The 18870-nt window shown below is 44.0% G+C and overlaps 1 protein-coding gene across 1 annotated transcript in view; it reads right to left on the bottom strand.

Moving 5' to 3' along the window:
• The window catches only part of ELAC2 (elaC ribonuclease Z 2), a 146847-nt gene that overhangs the window by 72805 nt on the left and 55172 nt on the right, over positions 1-18870 (bottom strand). The window contains exons 7-10 of the mRNA XM_030208002.1: positions 15323-15381; positions 4854-4912; positions 4675-4747; positions 2648-2760 (exon numbers count right to left, since the gene is read on the bottom strand). Of these exons, the coding sequence (XP_030063862.1) occupies positions 2648-2760; positions 4675-4747; positions 4854-4912; positions 15323-15381 (304 nt within the window). The remainder of the gene's footprint in view (positions 1-2647; positions 2761-4674; positions 4748-4853; positions 4913-15322; positions 15382-18870) is intronic.

Genomic DNA, 18870 nt, shown 5'->3' with positions numbered 1-18870 from the left:
CCCAGTCTCTTTTCCACGTGTCCGTCTTCTCTAAATTCTTTTCCATGTGTTTCCATTTCTTCTCTCTCCTCTTGCCTTTGTCCTTTCCTTCTCTACATCTGTCTGGCAGTGACCTTTCATTTCATGTCCTCCCCCCCCCCTCTTAATTTGTGTTTATCTCCCTCTCTCTCACCTTAGTCTCGTTTCACTTCTCATCTACCTACTAGCTTTTACAATTGCTCCCTCTCTCTCACACATAATATCCAGTCTCCTAAACACCTATCTTTTTCACCCACTTCCTTAGCCCTCATTCCCATCCTATTAGCCCTCATCTACCCTCCACTGAATCTTATCACCCTATCAGTCCCCAGCTCCATCTGTTTCTCTCTTTCATTCCCTTGCTTCCAAGGCCCTATACCCCATGCCCTTCCTTCCCCCTTGCAAGATCGTGTCACTCTCTCTCCCTTCTTCCCTCCCTCCAAGGTCCGGTGTCACTTTCCCTCCCTCTCCCCCTCCACAAAGTCTGGTGCTTTCCTTCCCTCTATCCTTGTCCAACATTTCTCCTCTCTTCCCTGTCCTCCACTCCATCCATGTCCAGCATTTCTCCTCTCTTCCCTCCATCCATGTGCATCTCCTTCCTGACTTCTCCCCTCCATCCATCCATGTCCAGCAACTCTCCATTCTTCCCTGCCCTCTCCTCCATCCACATCCAGTAAATTTGCTCTCTCCCCTGCCCCCTCCATCCATCCATGTCCAGCAATTATCCTCTCTTCCCTGCCCATACCTCCATCCATCCATGTCCAGCAAATCTCCATTCTCCCCTGCCATCTCCTTCATCCATCCATATCCAGCAAATTTGCTCTCTCCCCTGCCCCCTCCATTCATCCATGTCCAGCAATTCTCCTCTCTCCCCTGCGCTCCCCCCTCCATCCATCCATGTCCAGCAACTCTTCATTCTCCTCTGCCCTCTCCATTCATCTATCCATGTACAGCAATTGTCCTCTCTCCATCCACCCATGTCCAGCAATTCTCCTCTCCCTTTCCCTCCTCTACACGTCCAGCAATTCTCCTCTCTCCTGTTCTCCACTTCCAGCGATCTCTTCTCTCCCCTCCCATCCATCTCCAGCGATTCTTCCTGCCCTCCCCTCAGCTCCCCGACAGCCTTCCTCTCCGTTCCTTCCTGCCCCCCTCCCCCGCGCGTTTAAACCTTTTATTTTCCTCCAGCAACGGCAGTGAAGCACACAACACAGCGGGCTCACCTCCAGCCTTTCCCTTCCCTCACACAGTGTCCTGCCCTCGTGGAAACAGGAAATACATCATCGGAAGAAGGCAGGACACCGAGTGAGGAAAGGGAAAGGCTGGAGGCGAGCCCACTGTGTTGTGTGCTTCACTGCCGTCGCTGCGAGGAAAATAAAAGGTTTAAACGCGTGAGGGGGGGGGCAGGAACAAACGAAGAGGAAGCCTGTCTGGGAGCTGAAGGCGGGAAGAGCTGCGTGCGTAGTGTCAGCCCTGCGTTTGGAGGGGCAATGCCCCCCCCCCAAAAAAAACTACACCCATGGGTAGGCGTCTGTTGTACCGCGGGTGCAGGGATTATTACTGCTCCTGCAAGGTGGGGAAATAACCTATTTTTGCACCCATGGTAAAACTTTGAAAATTTTCTCCATTTCTGCGTTTTTACTGCAGATTACCGCGATTACCCACTCCCGTGTCATTCTCTATTCAGCACTCTTCAGCAGCATACATTAGATTATGGGAGTCTACCTAATTTATCTTGAATAATAAACTGGATGCATATCTAGCATCTTCTACAACTGCATACAAGTCATTTTAAAACTCATGTAGGACTAGAAAAATGGAATTCTGACCATGTTTTTTCCTGCAAATAGTTTCGATTTCAGAACCATGTTCCAAGGGAAATGACGTGCAAGAAGTTGTCTCAGGAAGAGACAAGCACTGACAAACAGAGCTTCAGGAGGAGGAGGAGGAGATCTATGGCAAAAATGGCCCAGAGGAGAGGCCAAACCAGTACTGCTCTTGAACAAAGCTCCTCTGGGCACATGAGAAGGGTCATCAACTACTCAGACTAATTCAAAAAGCATACATTAAATGGATGTTTGGGAATATGCAAAATCTGGAGGCAAGGATCTAATTATTGCCTCCCTGTGGAGAAGAGGCAGACAATGCGAAGGGAATAAGGCTTCCTGCTGAGAACCTGCATAGATAATGCTAAAACAAGCTCTGAGCACCAAACTAGCTCAGTGTACTACCGAGCATCAAAGCCATTGAACCTACATGTAAGTGACCAGAATGCCATCCTGCTACTTCAGTGGCAATGCTGCCATGCTGGAGATTTCTGTGTTTAATAACCTAGCCCAATTTCTGCTCCTCAAGCCAACTGATAAGAGGATGCAATGGGCATCTTGAAAGAAACTACTGCTCTTACAAGAGTGGTCAGTTTAGAATAAAACACTGGATGAAGCAGACCCTATTGTTAGCCACTATAGAAAGGTTACCGAGTTCCTTTAAGAAAAGGATTTGGAGAACACAACTGGACAAAGGCCTAATATGATGACTCCCTGATCAATACTGGACAGGAAGCAGATGTAGAGGCCACACACAGTTCTCCGATGAAGAATGATGTGTAATGCTATGAGAAAAAGATGAGTACCTGGTCAGCATCTCATTCTCACAGATGGAATCCACAAAAGCTTCATTAGGACATTCCAGGACTATGAAAACAGAACCTGGTTCCATTGGAGTACAAACTTCTTCAGGCAAAATCTGAAACAAAGTAACTAAGGTGTTCATTTTCAAAGCAGATAAATGCCTAAAAAAACCCAAACATCCAAATCCTGATTTTGGATGTAAAGTCAGAATCTGAATGTTTCACACTGCAGTTTGTCCAAATAGCAATGGGGTGTGTTATGGGCGGGACTAGGGAGGACCCAAAAGTAAGATGTCCAACAGGGATTTTTGAATGGGAAGAAACTCATGTCTAAAAAGGATGGTTTTATCTAGACCTGCTTCAGTCACATCTAAGCTACAAAATGTTGCTCTAATTGATTAAGGCATGACCCCCTCCATAATCCCCCAGTGGTTCTGTCTCCCCCCCCCCCCCCCCCCCCCCTCTCCCCTGAAAGTGGAACTGAAGGAAAACCAGGCTCTATGTCAGCTGCAGATATTATGGCCATTATGAACAAAGCAACAAGCAGGTCAGAGTAGCAGTCTAGTGGCTAGTACAGTGAACTGTAAACCAAGGGACCCAGATTCGAGTCCCAATTTCTTAGAGTTAGAGCCTTCAAGAAACAGATACTTACTGTACCTAAAGGCTATTGAAGTGGCATATTCAGGTACAGTAGGTATTTTTCAGGTCCTGGAGGAATCATATTTTCAAAATATAGTAGGGTTTGAACCTCTGTCCCTTGGTTTACAATCCACTCCACTACTCCACTGTTCTGCAGAGATGTCTGTGGCCAAATCTTTCAAAGTGCCAGACAAGCATTTTTGAGGGTTTTTTTTTTTTTTTTTTGTCATTCAAAAGTTGGATGTTTCACTTAGGAAAATGGCTATTCATTTTGGACATTTTCAGTGCAAAAATGTCCATCTCACAGTCATAATAGAAAAGGAAATCAAAGCTGCGACACTTTTTTGGACATTACAAGCAGAAATATATATGTTTTTTAACTTAACACTTTCTGAAAATTCCTCTAAGCATCCTGTAAGTTGTTATCCCCCATAGGATGTACTGAGTAAACAAGGTCACACTTCACATACCAGCTTTATATCATTCTGTTTACTTTTCTGTCCAATAACTGTTTAATGTTTCTCTGTGTATATCACAAAAAAGATTCAAGAGTATCAATACTATATAACCTCAAAAGTTTTATATTATATATATATATATATATATATATATATATATATAGCCCTAATATAAGGGGATCACCATATAATGGTGATAATATTATAATATAATAATGGCTGGTGATCCCCTTATATTAAGGCTAAATGTGCCTCATATTAGTGGTCCTCCACGCCTTGAGACAGCTGATTGTGAAACTCTGGCCAAAGTTGGTGTGACGGACTGACCTCTTGCACATTTCCTGCTCTATTTGATAATTAAGTAAAAATTGTTTTCATGTTTGGGGATCCACTTTAAGTCAGTTCTGTGAAGTCAGCATTTTTACATTACAGATTTTTGAGTTAGAAGGGGGGTTTTTTGGAGCCTGTGAGGATCAAACAGCCCATTGATTTCTTTCCACCCATGTTATTTTTCAACGTCTTTTTCGGGAGGATGGTTGGGCTTTCTGCTGAGGCATTTTTCCCCTTTTCTTCAAAAGGAAGTGTTGAATCTAACAGTTAAAATATCTTGGTATGCACTTCACAGAACTATAGTCATGTATATAAAAATACTTTTGTGCCAGTATGAGAAACTTTTGAGGTTATATGATGTTTCTCTGTGTACATTTAAGTAGAGGCAAATGGCCACTATATGACATTATACAGTCTGCCCATCCATACCATCTACAATCCCTTCCTCTCCCTCAGACATCCTATATACTTGTCCCAAGCTTTCTTGAATTTCAGTCTTACTTCCTACTGCCTCCACTGGCAGGCCACCCACCTTTCAACTAAAGTATACATATTGAGATCTTTAAGTCTGTCAGACCCCACTAAAAACACAATATGCTTTACCTCTTTTCCTTCAAAGACAACACTTTTTCCAGCTTTGACAGCAGCAACTATTGGGACAATGGCTTTGGTACCTCTGCAAGCATTAAAAGGCATACAAACGCAGAATAATTATTCCGTTAAACACTACTACTAGCAGAACAAATCACTTTAAAGTGACATGCAAACAACACTGCACTTACACTGGAAGGCCAAGTTCTTTAGCTTTGACAACCAGAAAGTTTCCTTTCTTTGGATGGAGCTGTGAACAAAACAAAGGAAAAATGCTCAGAACACAGAAATGCTACAAACCTTTATAGTCTAGTTCTGAGTTCAGCCTTCTTAAATCTGTTAAAGTAAGCTGCGTCTACCATAATGTACTCCACTGCAGCCCTAGCTCCTGCTAACCTGGTAAATAGGATAATAAGTTCCAATAGTGGCCAATTTGGGTAAAAATCCAGCAGGATCACAAAGAATCAATCCTTTCCTCGTTACTTATATTCAGGGAAAAGCAGCAATCTGCCTGACCAGTAACGGTTTATTGACCTTTCCTCCAGAAACACAGCTAAGTTTAAAAGACTTTAGTTAACTGCTTTCATAACATATTTGGGTAACTAGGTGTACAATTACATTTTGGATTATGAGAAATATTCTACCTTCAATTAGTTTAACACTGTCATGTAATAAACATACCCTGCTTGACCAGGCTTACAACCTATTCAGGATAAATAGAACCAATAAGGTATTAGGGAGTTATATTTATTATGAGAATGATTAAAACATGGGCACTGAACAGGAGAATAAGGGGTTAAGGCTGCTTTAACTCAAACTTCTGTGTCATCTGTTCAGTGTCCATGTTTTAAACCACTCCCATCATAAGTCCCTAACCCCTTATTTGTCCTGTCTGCCTTGAACAGATAAGCACTGCTGAGCAGGGACTCATGTATTTGTATACAGTGTTGGATAGTCCAGCAGTGTTTTATTTATTTATTAGGATTTACCACCTTTTTGAAGGAATTCACTCAAGGCAGTGCACAGTAAGAATAAGTCAACCATGAGCAATAGGTAATTACTTGGTAAAAATATTCAAATACAAAGTATGGTATACTACTTACGTCAACACAATACGTAATAGAGCATTATAACTGATAGTGAAGGGTAAAGCAAAGATGTAACATATAGATAGGCAAGACAGTCGAAAGAGTTAGAAAGTAATGTGACTGATTTAAAGAAAGTTGCACATGAGGATGCAGAAATGGTTAAATATTCTCTCAACTAGGGTAGGAATGGATAAACATGTCCTGCTGCAGTACGTGCAGCCCGAGTCACTCCTTGTGTGTGTGAGACTAACCTGCTTCCTGAAGTAGAGATAGTCTTGTGTTAAGCGGAGCCTTTAAGGCAGTGCATTCCAGAGTGTGGGGGCTACTCTGGAGAAGGCTCGCTTGCAGGTATCATATTGTGTAATGTCTTTTGGAGAGTGTGTGGTTAGTGAAAGTCCTTGGAAGGACCTTAGTGTCCTTGGTGGTGTGTGGGGGATCATCCTATATTTCAGGTACCTCAGGGCCATTTCCTTTCAGGGCCCCGAAGAAGATCAGAGTTTTAAATTTCACCCTGTATTGTACTGGTAGCCAATGAAGTTTTTGCAAAAATGGTGTGATATGGTCATGTCGCTTGCAACCTTCTATGAGTCTTGCTGCTGCATTCTGAATCAACTGGAGCTGGTGCAGGCCTTTTGTAGTCAGACCATTCTATAGTGCACTGCAGTAATCCAGTCTTGGTGCCACCATGGCATGCACAACTGGGATAAGATTTACCTTACTGATGTAAGGAGAGAGGCAGCATAGTCGTTGCAAGTAGTAGAAGCAGCTCTTGAAGGTTGCTTGGATTTGGGGAATCAAAGAAAGTGTTGAATCTAACTGTATTACAAGGTTCCTGACTTGTGATTTGAGGGGGAGTTTGTACTTCCCAAAAGGGATTTTGATGTCAGGTATGTATCCACTTAGGGACCCAGAGAAGCTCAGTTTTACTTGGGTTCAGGCAAAGTTTGTTGTGTTTAGCCCATTCCTGAATTGATGTTACACAGGTAATCAGTTTATTCAAGTCTGTAGTCAGGTTCAATGGGTATCAGTAGCTGCACATCATTCGCATAGATGTAGAACTGGGTGTCCATTGACCGAATCAGCTCAGTTAGAGGCTTAAGGTAGATATTGAACAGAATAGGTGACAGTATCGATCCTTGTGGTACCCCGCAGGTCAGTGTCCACGGTGGTGATGATTTGCTGCCAAACACTATGGATTGTTGCCTGTCTGATAGATAGGATCTGAGCCAGGCAAGTACTGTTCCATCGATACCTGTTTCTGTAAGTCTTGCTAGCATATCATGATACACAGTGTCAAAAGCTGCTGAGAAGTCTAGCAGTACTAACATCAAGGCAAATCCATTGATCCAGTTTCTGTGAAGATCATCTAGTAGGGATACGAGGACCATTTCTGTTCTACAACTGGGTCTGATTCCATATTGACATGGATCTAGACAATCATTAAGTTGAACACAGACTGTTTGTTCTACGAGTTTCCCTAGAAAAGGAATGTTGGATACTGGCCTGTAGCTTTCAAGTTTGTCCTGGTCAAGGTTGTTTTTCTTCAGCAGAGGGCGAACCACTGCCCTTTTTAATGCTGTTGGTAGTTGCCCATTAGAAAGAGGTGTTCACAATTTTTGTGGCACTTTCTATAATGCCCATACTTGCTTTCTGCAATATCTTTGATGAGCATGGATCGAGGCACCAGTTAGTTGGTCGAAGGTCTCTTTGGATTTTGTCAAGGCTCTCCCTCTGTCATTGGATTAAAAGTGTCCCACCTGTCTGTCAGGAAAGGACGAGTTTGTGCACCCTTGGTTGGCTAGTTGGGGACTGGGTGGGATTGCCTATAAATCCTGGCGGAGACTTTTTTTGTTAGCAAAGTATGCAGCAAAATCATTGCAGTTCAGTTTAGACTGGGCAGGCTGGTTCTGTTGTGGGGGTTGAAGTAGGTTGTTTACTATACTGAACAACTACTTGGTTGAATTGGTGTTATAGAAATCATAGCAGTAATATTAGCTTTATTAGATATATCCCAGGGAACTGGATTTAGCTTACACTTTTTAGAAATTCAACGTTTGAGTTACATTCAGGTACAGTAGGTATTTCCTGTCCCTGGCTTACCATCTAAGTTGATACCCGAGGCAATGGAGGGGTTCTGTGGCTTGTCCAATATCACAAGGAGCAGCAGTGAGATCTGAACCAGACTTCCCTTCTTCTCAGCCCAACTACTCTATTAGGCTACTACTTTCTAGTTTTAGTGCTGTTCTCTTACCACTCATGATTTTATAGACCTCTATCATCTCTTCTCCAAACTGAAGAGTCGTGATCTCTTCAGCCTCCAGCCCTACAGGTGATGTTCCATCCCCTTACTTGTACGATTCAACATCGTGCCTTTTAAATGATATCAAATAATGTGTACAGAACCAAATTAATATGTCCAATATTATTTAGGTTAAAAACAAAACGAGAAAACAAATAAACCAGAAACAAAGTAGAAGGAAATGAGATAGCCCAACAAAAAAGAACCCAAATCACTTGTCAAACAATCTGAGAAACACAGTTTTAACAGACTTTCCTGGACATCTCCGTCAAGTCAAAAAACCACACACACGCAAAAAAAAAAAAAAAAAAAAAACCCACACCCAAACAAAAAACAAGGAAGTCTTATTAGGTCTCATTAAAAGCCAGTCTAAAAAGAGCTTTCAGGATTACTTTATATGTCACAAAAATTCTACAACTGAAGCTCCTGTACCTTTTCTAGATGAAAAGATCAGAGGAACTAAAAAAAGTTACAAGTGTGACAACATCCCCCCCCCCACTCCCCCAAGATAAGGTGACCAGAACTGCACACAGTACTGGTACAGTTGTACCATGGATTGATAGATAGATGCACTTAATTTCCTCAGTCATTTAGGGCTCCTTTTAACAAGCTGCAGTAAAAGGGGTCCTGTGGTGGCATCGACACATGGATTTGCCATGCATGCACTAAGACCCTTTTTACTGTAGCAGGTAAAAGGAAGAAAAGAGGCAATAGCTGTGCAGTTAAGTACACACTTGCTGCATGGCCACTTCCTGTCTTTTTGTGCACAAGAAGTACCTGGAACAGAATTCCTGTCCTCCTTCCCCAGGTGGAACAGGTTCGACTGCATGGGCCTTCAGAAGGACAGAGTTCCTCAGCAAGTATCTGCCTGTGGTGAGAGCTGAATGAATGAGATCTCGGTGGGAAATTTTGGGGTTTTTGATTCCAAATGAGTGTGCATCTGAGATGGACTATTTGAAGAACCCACCAATTGGAAGAAGTTATAAGTGGCCACCTTTCGTGGAAAAACTTCAGCCTTCCTCTAACCGGCAAGTCATCTGGGACAGACACTTTTATTGCAGCTATGCTCTGCTGAAGCCAGTCAAAAGTTCATCCCTTACTGACTGGGGAGCAGCAGGGGCCGGAGCACACTGTTGACATGAACGCGCGCACTTGGACTGAGCCTGAACTGACTGGTGAGCCGAGAGGTTGTACCTACGCCTCAGATAGCAATAGGTACTGCTTGCCAAATCAGCTATTTCCTTAACAAAAGAAGGGAATAAAAGGCTGTTCAGAGGAGACTCATTTCAGGTGGAGGAGAGGGTTCAGAGGGAATTCCATATGACTCATAAGAGGAAAAGTGCCTTGGATCCTCCTTTTCTGAAATCCATGAGCACTCCTCTTCAGTGTCATACAATACCTCCTGATGGGAGTGTCAAGACTGAACCTGCCTCATCATGGAGGAACCATGCTCTCAAGAACAGCGTCTAGAAGTTGGTTCCTGCCTCAACTCCAGTGAAGCGTCCTCCACCGATGCCAGCTTAGGTGGCAGTCGACACCAGAGCTGCATATGGCATTGGTGTCAGGCAGCCACACTGTCGGCTGAAGGCCAAGCGGGGCCGCAATAGTAGGCAGGGTAGGCAAAAGCACTCCTGATGCCAATGCACACCGTTGCATTAGGCCATCCAGCAAGTCAGGAAGCAAGGCCTGGATGCGCTCATTGAGGGTTGACACCGGGAAAAGCTGGGGTGCCAATTCAGGCGCAGGTTGCAGAGCTGCTGGGGGTCAATGCAGTAGCTGGGTCTTGGCTGCCGGGAGGCCGATGCATCAGCACTTCCTGTAAGAAGGGGGAGTGGTCTTCCCCGCGTCAACGCTTCTTGGGTACTGAATCCTTCAACCCCCCCCCCCCCCCCCGGATTTCCTGGCACTATGCGTCGAGGGCAACTGATTACGATGCTTCTTGGCCTTCGCCCAAAGCATGTCACCGAAGCTCCTTGGTGCCAATGAGAACATCATCAAATCCACACATCGCCTCGGGGTCAGGTCTGATGATGGGACAGTCCCGGGGGCCCTGCGCAGCATAAGGCCTCAAGGCAGGTGGAGACCCACTCAATGCTTCACGGACACTAGTGTCTAAAGGCCTAGCAGCAGCCATGTTTACCAATGCTCCCGATGCGACACAACATTGATGCAGACGCCTCTGACCACAATGCTGAAGTCAAGGAACTGGATTTGGCTCCAAAAATCTTCTCTTGTTAAGCCTCTGTCTTCAGAACACAGTTAGTGGGGCTATGGTCGGGCCCAAGACACTGTAGACACCAAAAATGGGTGTTTTTCACAGAGATCGTCCAACTGCACCGGGTACAGCACTTAAAGCCACTGGGATCCTTCGAAGACATGGAAGGAAAAATTTCTTCAGCTAAATTAATAGAAGTGATAATGCCTGAGAAAGGGGCAAGGAACGGCTAAAAAACAAAGAAAATTCCTGGCCAAAGTGAGCCTAAAAATGACCAAACGACGAAAAAGAAAGGAAACTTAAAACAGGGCAAAACTAAAAAAAAAAAAAAAACCCACAGGAAAGACCAACACACACAAAAACAAACAAAAAAAAGCCGGGGGGGGGGGGGGGGGGGAGGGGACTACACAACTAGGAACAATTTTAGATTAAAAAAAAATAGCCGTAAGGCACGGAAAAGCTCTTTAGGAGCCAGCACTGTGTAAAAAAACATCCCCTCTCCTCACTGCAGAAGAAAAAGAACTAAGGAGACTACACTCTTGTGGTAGGCGGGAAAGCACGCGCAAATGCACGGTGCAGCATGTCTTGCGCTCCACAAAGCTCTACTTATACTTGTTATAAATCCCGGACTGGGCAACACAGGTCAGAGTCACCCACTTGTGAGAATAGATAAGCCTGCTTGTCATCGGAGAACAGGCGCTTTTTTTTTTTTTTTTTAAAGGAAATGGCCCTGCAGTAAGTGAACCACTTGCCACATGGCCATTCCCCGGGGAAGCCCTTACCGCCACCCACTGAGACGGCAGTAAGGGCTCCTGTGATTACCACTGGGTAAGCCCCCAGCATTAGAAAATAAAAATCCATTTTCTATCGCCAGAGTTGGCACACAGCACAGGCCAGGACAACTGCTGGGCTCCTGCAGAAGCCCAGCAGTAGGCCCAATTTGCCGCACACCAATGCGGAGGTAGCCCTACCTCCCTTTAGTAAAAGGGCCCCTAAATATACTAGACTATGTAGGAAGACTGTTTTGGGAATGTGGCTGAGGGACTCTTCTGTCCATGGAGAACTCGCTGCAGGAGGATGTGCTAAGGGTTTAAAAAAGGTTTGGAAAAGTCTGCTATTGAGAAACGTGGGGAAGCCGCTGCTTGCCCTGGGGTTGGTAGAATGGACTGTTGCAACTAATTGGGTTTCTGCCAGGTACTTGTGACCTGCATTGGCCACTGTTGGAAGCAGGATACTGGGCTAGACCGACCATTGGTCTTACTCAGTGTGGCTATTCTTATGTTCTTAGGACACTCTACTTTGAGAAATAAAAAGACACTTCTGCTCAGTGTGCAGCAACCACAAAGAAAGCAAACAGAATGCCCCTCTTGTATTGATCTATTGTGCAACTGCATCTCAAATAATGGTTAGAGTGGTGGAATTTTGTCCTGGGGAACTGGGTTCGATTCCCACTGCAGGCACAGGCAGCTCCTTGTGACTCTGGGCAAGTCACTTAACCCTCCATTGCCCCAGATACAAATAAGTACCTGTATATAATATGTAAGCCGCATTGAGCCTGCCATGAGTGGGAAAGCGCGGGGTACAAATGTAATAAAAATAAAATAATATGGTGTGTAATCTTGGTCACCCATCTCATTACAGATATAGTGGAATCAGAAAAAGGTGCAAAAGGAAGGAGACCAAACAAACGGAATGACTCTTACAAGAAATCTAAAGTAGGTTAAGGCTCTTCACCTTGAAGAGCCAGCTGAAGTGAGATATGATCAAAGGTCTAAGAGTGGTGTAGAATGGGGAACAAACTGTTTACTCTTTCCAAAAGTACAAAAATAGAAGGGGTGAACAATGAAGTTACTACATAGTTTATTTAAACAAGCTGGGCAAAAAAATTGTTTTCAGTTTTAATGTGTAGCTAAGCTCTGAAATTTGTTGCCAGAGGATATGGTAAGAGTTATTAGAATAGCTGGTTTAGACAATTGCTTAGAGAAAATGTCTAAAGAATTGTGACCTGGATTGGCCATTGTTGAAAACAGAATATTGGCCTTGATTTGGTGTGACCCAGTATGGCAATTCTATATTCATACCTTAACCCATTCAATATGGGAGCAGTTCCTCATGCCATATTAAACCACAAAATTTCTTAAAATTTGCAAAATATCATATTTTGCTACTACTTTTATGCCATCCTTTTTATATATGCAAGCACTGATTTTGAAACAGCTATTAAAGGTGCCCTGTTCTTCCCCCATCAGTATGTTCAAATCCAGCTTGCTGCTCAAGTCCGATTTAACCAACCTAAAAGTAATAAGTATTTGTCTATGAACAAACACAAAAAAGTACATTACTTAGACAGGCCACTGCTAGTGGTACATACAAAATTAGAAAAATAATTGATTTCATGAGGGCTAGCTCACTATTGTAGTAAGATTAATGACTGCTTCCTTTGAGAATCTTGAATGCTTTTTAACATAGTAAGTAAAACAAATCACAAGTATTCATGCAGCTTTTACATTTAAATGAAGGCTGATGGGTGTCAGATCTCAGATTCCTGTGAGGGGGGGGGGGGTGCTCCTGTTTTATTATACTACAAAAAAAAAAAAAAAAAAGGTTTACAGAGAACAGTTTTCATTTGGGTACTAGTTTTCGTGTATTGATATGTTAGTAATTTTACTTTTTGGGGTTTTAGGCATTATACCGAGCAATAACATTTGTTTTGGAGACACCATTACATGCCGTCATAAAGTTGTCCCCTGAGGAAGCCAGAAGGTGAAATGGCTGGCCGTAGAGACATAAGTTAACACCATGTTTGGTCATGATATCAATCTTTTGTGTTTAGCTCAATTGAAATTACTGGTTGTTTTATCACATACACAAAAAAAAAAATGGAGGTTTTTTGACTAATGAATGAAAATGGAGTCACTATGGAGCTCTTTTACAAATGTGCGCTGAAAAATGGCCTGCGGTAGACGCATGTTTTGGGTGCATGCAGAATCATTTTTCAGTGCACCTGTAAAAAATGCCTTTTTAAAATTTTTGCCGAAAATGGATGTGTGGCAAAATGAAAATTGCCGCGCATCCATTTTGGGTCTGAGACCTTACAGCAATTGACCTAGCGGTAAAGTCTCACACAGTAACTGGGCAATAATGAACTACACGCATCTGAAAATAAAAATTATTTTTCAGACATGCCAAAAATGAAATTACCACCAATAGCCATGTGGTAGCCGGGCGGTAACTCATTTTGGTACATGTTGGGCGTGTGTAGACGCTTACGCGGCTTAGTAAAAGGGCCCCTATGTGCAATCAACATTAATGCTCTGTTTGATCAGAGCTATTTGTGTCTGACTTCCAAGGTAGTTTTCCTCCTTTTTATAACAGTTTTTGTGAAGTAGAACTCTTCGTCCCACTGAACAATTGGTTATATCTATATGCCATGTTGCCATGACTTTTGTCTATGAACATGCAACAAAAATCAGAGATGGTTTCTTTCTTGAACCAATAGGTTATTTTATTGATCAAGGTTAAAAACCAATGTAAACTGCATTTCTGTTGTCATGCTGAAAGAACATTACCTCCTTTGTGCAAAGTTTGCTGAGGGGAGATATGATAGAAGTCTATAAAATAATGAGTAGAGTGGAACGGGTAGACATGAATCGTTTGTTTACTCTTTCCAAAAATACAAGGACTAGAGGGCATGCGATGAAGCTACAACGTAGTAAATTTAATATGAATCGTAAAAAGGTTTTCTTCACTCAATGTGTAATTAAACTCTGGAATTTGTTGCCAGAGAATGTGGCAAAGGCGGTTAGTTTAGCGGGGTTTAAAAAGGTCTGGATGGCTTCTTCAAGGAAAAGTCCATAGACCATTAATAAATTGACTTGTGGAAAATCAACTGCTATTTCTGGGATACGCAGCATAAAATGTATTGAACTTTTTCGGGATCTTGCCAGGTGTTTGTGACCTGGATTGGCCACTGTTGGAAACAGAATGCTGGGCTTGAAGGACATTTGGTCTGTCCCAGTGTGGCAATACTTATGTACTCCATTTTATTAAAAGAAGGTGGTATTTGCTGTCACTGATGTTAAAGCCACTGTAGAATCTACCTTCAATCTTGAACGTGAAGAGGCTCTCTGGTTATTAAATGAAATGTGTGAAACCAGCTGGAAAAACACCCACAACATGGGAAAGAAAGTTTGGAAAGAAATCCAAAAGCAAACTAAAATATTTCTTGGCTGTGTTCATCCCCAATACCTTACAAATGTTGTGGCTTCTTTTAACAATTTGAGCATTTCACACACTTCCTATAGAACATCTTAACCAGTAGTAATGATTAGGGCAGGGTTCTCTAATTGCAGAGCTACAATTTCTCATTATTCCGATTGCTAGACCACTTTTCTAAGTCAAAACCAGCTTGAATTCCACCTTGTAATAGTCTCTTGGTACTATCTGACTCGTTTTTAGACAGAGAGACCTTAACATTGGCACATCACATATAGGGTACCTATGGCTCACCATCCGAGTTATTGATATTTCTTCCAAAAATGGAACATGTCCCTACACAAAAAATTTGTTTAGGCAGCAGGGCTGCTGAGTCAGTACTCCAAGCTTTAGACCCCCCCCCCCCCCCCCCACCTCCTATTTTTCTACTGTTCAACCCCGACTCCGTATAGTAAGAGAATTTTTAAATATATAAATATAAAATATTTATGTACAAAATTAGGACTAAGACCACAAGATATAAATTTGAACAAAACCTAAACAAAAAAATAAAAATGCCATGTCAAATGAAACACGCTTGTGTTTATTTTGATACTGGACTCTTGAGTCGGTACATTTTTATCAACTTCTGACAATTCCACAGCCCTGGTAGGCAGAGGTATAAGCTATGTACCAAACAAGGGCATCTCTTCAAATTCAAACTGTACTGCTCCAGAGCTGGTGCATGGGCTCTGGGAGTAGCCTCGAACTGGAGATGATACACTGAGCACTGCCAACACTATTAACTTTATGCTTTCATACATGGAATGCTACAAAAATCAAAAAAATAAAGAGCAGTCCTACCTTGCAAATAAAAGCCACAACCAAGGAGTCAGCACTTGTAGAAGCCTTCTTACTGTTTTCTACATAAAATCAAAAGAGTACTTAGAAATAGAAGTCTGTAAAATATAAGCTTTATATATTATTTATTAGGATTTGTGTCTAATGTGATTTTATTATAGTTATGTTATTGTACTTTTTGATTACCTGTTCTCACCTTGAACCCATCTGATAAAACTACATACATATCGTACACAAATGGATATGAATGTGTAATGATCGCTATCATATTTACATATGCATCAGAATTCTTAAAAAGGGAAGTCTCTCAAACTACAAAAGCATAAAAATAGAACCTCTGTTTTAGGTTTGTTACCTCGATTTAAAAAAAAAAAAAAAAACACACACACACACACAAAAACTCTGATTTTAGTTAAGGGAAAATTAGGCTCTTACCTTGATAATTTTCTTGCCTTTAGTCACAGCAGATGAATCCATTAACCGATGGGTTGTATCCGCCTACCAGCAGGTGGAGATAGAGAACAATGAAAGCACATGGTGTTCCAGGACGCCCAACTCCCTCTGCCTTCAGTATATGAAATTTCATAAAGCAGAGTGAATAAAAAAGGCAATATAACAAACTTTCCTCACAGAGGAACGCCGCAGAACCGGGGCAATAAACAAAGGAGGGACATTATCAACCTCCTGCAATAAAAACAGCATGCAGAAACTCTGATAGCTTGTCTTCAAGTACTCCTGATGAGGCACAATGTCTGTATGCAACATCTGTACAAAAACTAAAGTTAGTCAGGGAGGGATCACGGATTCATCTGCTGTGACTAAAGGAAAGAAAATTATCAAGGTAAGAACCTAATTTTCCCTTCCTTGTCATCAACAGCAGATGAATCCATTAACTGATGGGATGTACCAAAGCACTCCGTAAGTAGGGTTCCCACTTGCGCTCCAAAATGCGCATCCTGCCGCGGTGCCACATCCAGCCTGTAATGCCGCACAAAAGAGAGCTGAGCAGCCCAGGTAGCAGCACGACAGATCTCCTGAAGAAAAAAAAAAACACCCGTTTCAGCCCACGAAGAGGACATTGCCCTCGTAGAGTGCGCTTTAAACGCTTCAGGCGGCGACCGCCCTGAAAGCAGATAAGCCGAAAGAATGAGTTCCTTAAGCCATCAGACTATAGTGGCCTTAGACGCTGTAAACCCCCGTCGGGGACCTGCCAACAGAACAAATAAATGATCAGAATTCCTAACTCATTTGACATCTGCAGATACTGCCACATAGCCCTGCGGACATCCAAAAGGCGCAATTGCCCAAAGGAGTCCGGAAACTCCTCCATAGAGAAGGAAGGAAGAAAGATGGGCTGGTTGAGGAGAAAAGCTGAAACCACCTTAGGCAGAAAAGAAGGCACTGTACGAACAGTGACCCCAGATTCCGAGAACTGCAGAAAAGGATCCCGACAGGAAAGAGCCTGAAGCTCAGACACTTTTTGAGCCGACGTCATTGCTACTTAAAAAAAAAAAAAAAAAAAACTATCCTGAGTCACACAACCTTCTCAGAAGCCCATTTAAGAGGCTCAAACGGAGATCGCTGGAGCGCCTTCAACACGAGCCCCAGGTTCCAAGCTGGACAAGGCGACCGCAAAAGGACGACGGAGATGAAGCGCCCCTCTGAGAAAACGGAGAATATCCAGATGAGCAGCAAGGGACAATCCGGAAACTTTCCCCCGGAAGCAGGCCAACGCTGCCACTTGTAGTCGAAGGGAATTGTAGGCCAGGCCCTTTTGTAGCCCATGCTGCAAAAAGTCCAGCAAGAGCGAGACTGTCGCCAGAGTCAGTGAGATAGACTTTGGCGTACACCACGCCTCAAAAGTGCACCAGATCCGAGCATAAGTTGCAGAGGTAGACCGCATGCGAGCCTGCAAGAGCGTGGCAATAACCTTATTAGAATAGCCCTTGTCCCTCAACTGCTCCCTCTCAAGAGCCAGGCCGGACCCCGAGGCAAAGAAAGAGGCGCGTCCACCAGCATCCAACGGAGATCCACGTACCACAGACGCCTTGGCCAATCCAGGGCGATGAGAATCACCAATCCTCGGTGCAGACGAATCCGAAGTAGAACTCGCCCTATCAAGGGCCAAGGAGGGAACACATACAGGAGGCCCGAGGGCCAAGGTTGAGCCAGAGCATCCAACCTCGCCGAGCGAGGATCTCTCCTTCTGCTGAAAAAGCGAGGGACTTTGGCCGCCAAGAGATCCAAGCCTGGAGTCCCCCATTTGGCACAAATCTGAAGAAAAACTGTCTGCCGGTTCCCATTCCGCTGGGTCGATTTGATGTCTGCTGAGGAAATCGGCTTGCATGTTGCTCTGACCGGCTATGTGAGCCGCAGACAGCAGCTCTAGGTGGCGCTTGGCCCAGTCGCAGATCTGAGACGAATCCGCAGCCAGGGCCCTGCACAGAGTGCCACCCTGGCGACTGATGTAGGCCACTGCTGTCGTGTTGTCCGACAGAACTCGGACAGGAAGACCCTTCAGCGTCCTGTGGAAGGCCAGAAGAGCCTGAAATATCGCTCTCAGTTCCAAGTGATTGATGGACCATCCCGCTTCCACGGTGGACCACAGACCCTGAGCATAGTGTTCCCGACAATGAGTTCCCCAGCCCGAAAGGCTGGCATCCGTTATCACCAGACACCAAAAAGGAAGAGCCAGTGGCATCCCCTGCCACAGCCTGCTTTCGGAAACACACCAATCCATACTGCACTGGGCCGCAGGAAGCCACTGTAGTTTGCGTTGGTATTCCTGGGAAATCGGAGACCATTGCTGAAGCAGAGCAAGCTGCAGCGGTCTCATGTGAGCTCTCGCACAAGGAACCACCTCTATGGTGGCCGTCATCGATCCCAGGAGCTGAACAAAGTCCCAAGCTTAAGGGCGAGGCATCTGCAGGAGCAGGCGGACCCGATTCTGAAGCTTGAGCTGCTTGCTGTCAGGAAGAAAAATGAACCCCGAAGCCATGTCGAACCAGACCCCCAAATACTCGAGAGACAGAGGGGGTCAGGTGACTTTTGGGCATATTGACTACCCAGCCCAGAGTCTGAAGAATTGTAATAACTCCAGCTGTGGCAAGTCTACTCTCGTCTGCCGAATCCGCTCTGATGAGCCAGTCGTCGAGATAAGGGAGAACTTTGATATCCTCTCGCCTAAGAAAGGCAGCCACTACCACCATGACTTTGGAAAAAATCCGAGGGGCAGTCGCCAGGCCGAACGGCAAGGCACGAAACTGGAAATGTTGGCTCAATACCGCAAACGCGGAGAAACCGCTGATGCAGCAGCCACATGAGAATATGAAAGTACGCTGCCTTGAGGTCCAGAGACATGAGAAACTCTCCTGGCTGTACCGCGGCAATGACGGAGCGCAGGATTTCCGCACGGAAGTGTCACTTTCCTAAGGCCTCGTTGACTCTGCGCAAGTCGAGGATAGGTCTGAACAACCCGCCTTTTCGAGGCACCACAAAATAGATGGAGTAGCGACCGCAGCCGCATTCGGAGGGAGGAACCAGAACCACCG

Source organism: Microcaecilia unicolor, chromosome 6 (genome assembly GCF_901765095.1).
Source record: "Microcaecilia unicolor chromosome 6, aMicUni1.1, whole genome shotgun sequence".
Classification (NCBI taxonomy): domain Eukaryota; kingdom Metazoa; phylum Chordata; class Amphibia; order Gymnophiona; family Siphonopidae; genus Microcaecilia; species Microcaecilia unicolor.
This window is presented reverse-complemented; position numbering and strand designations above follow the sequence as displayed.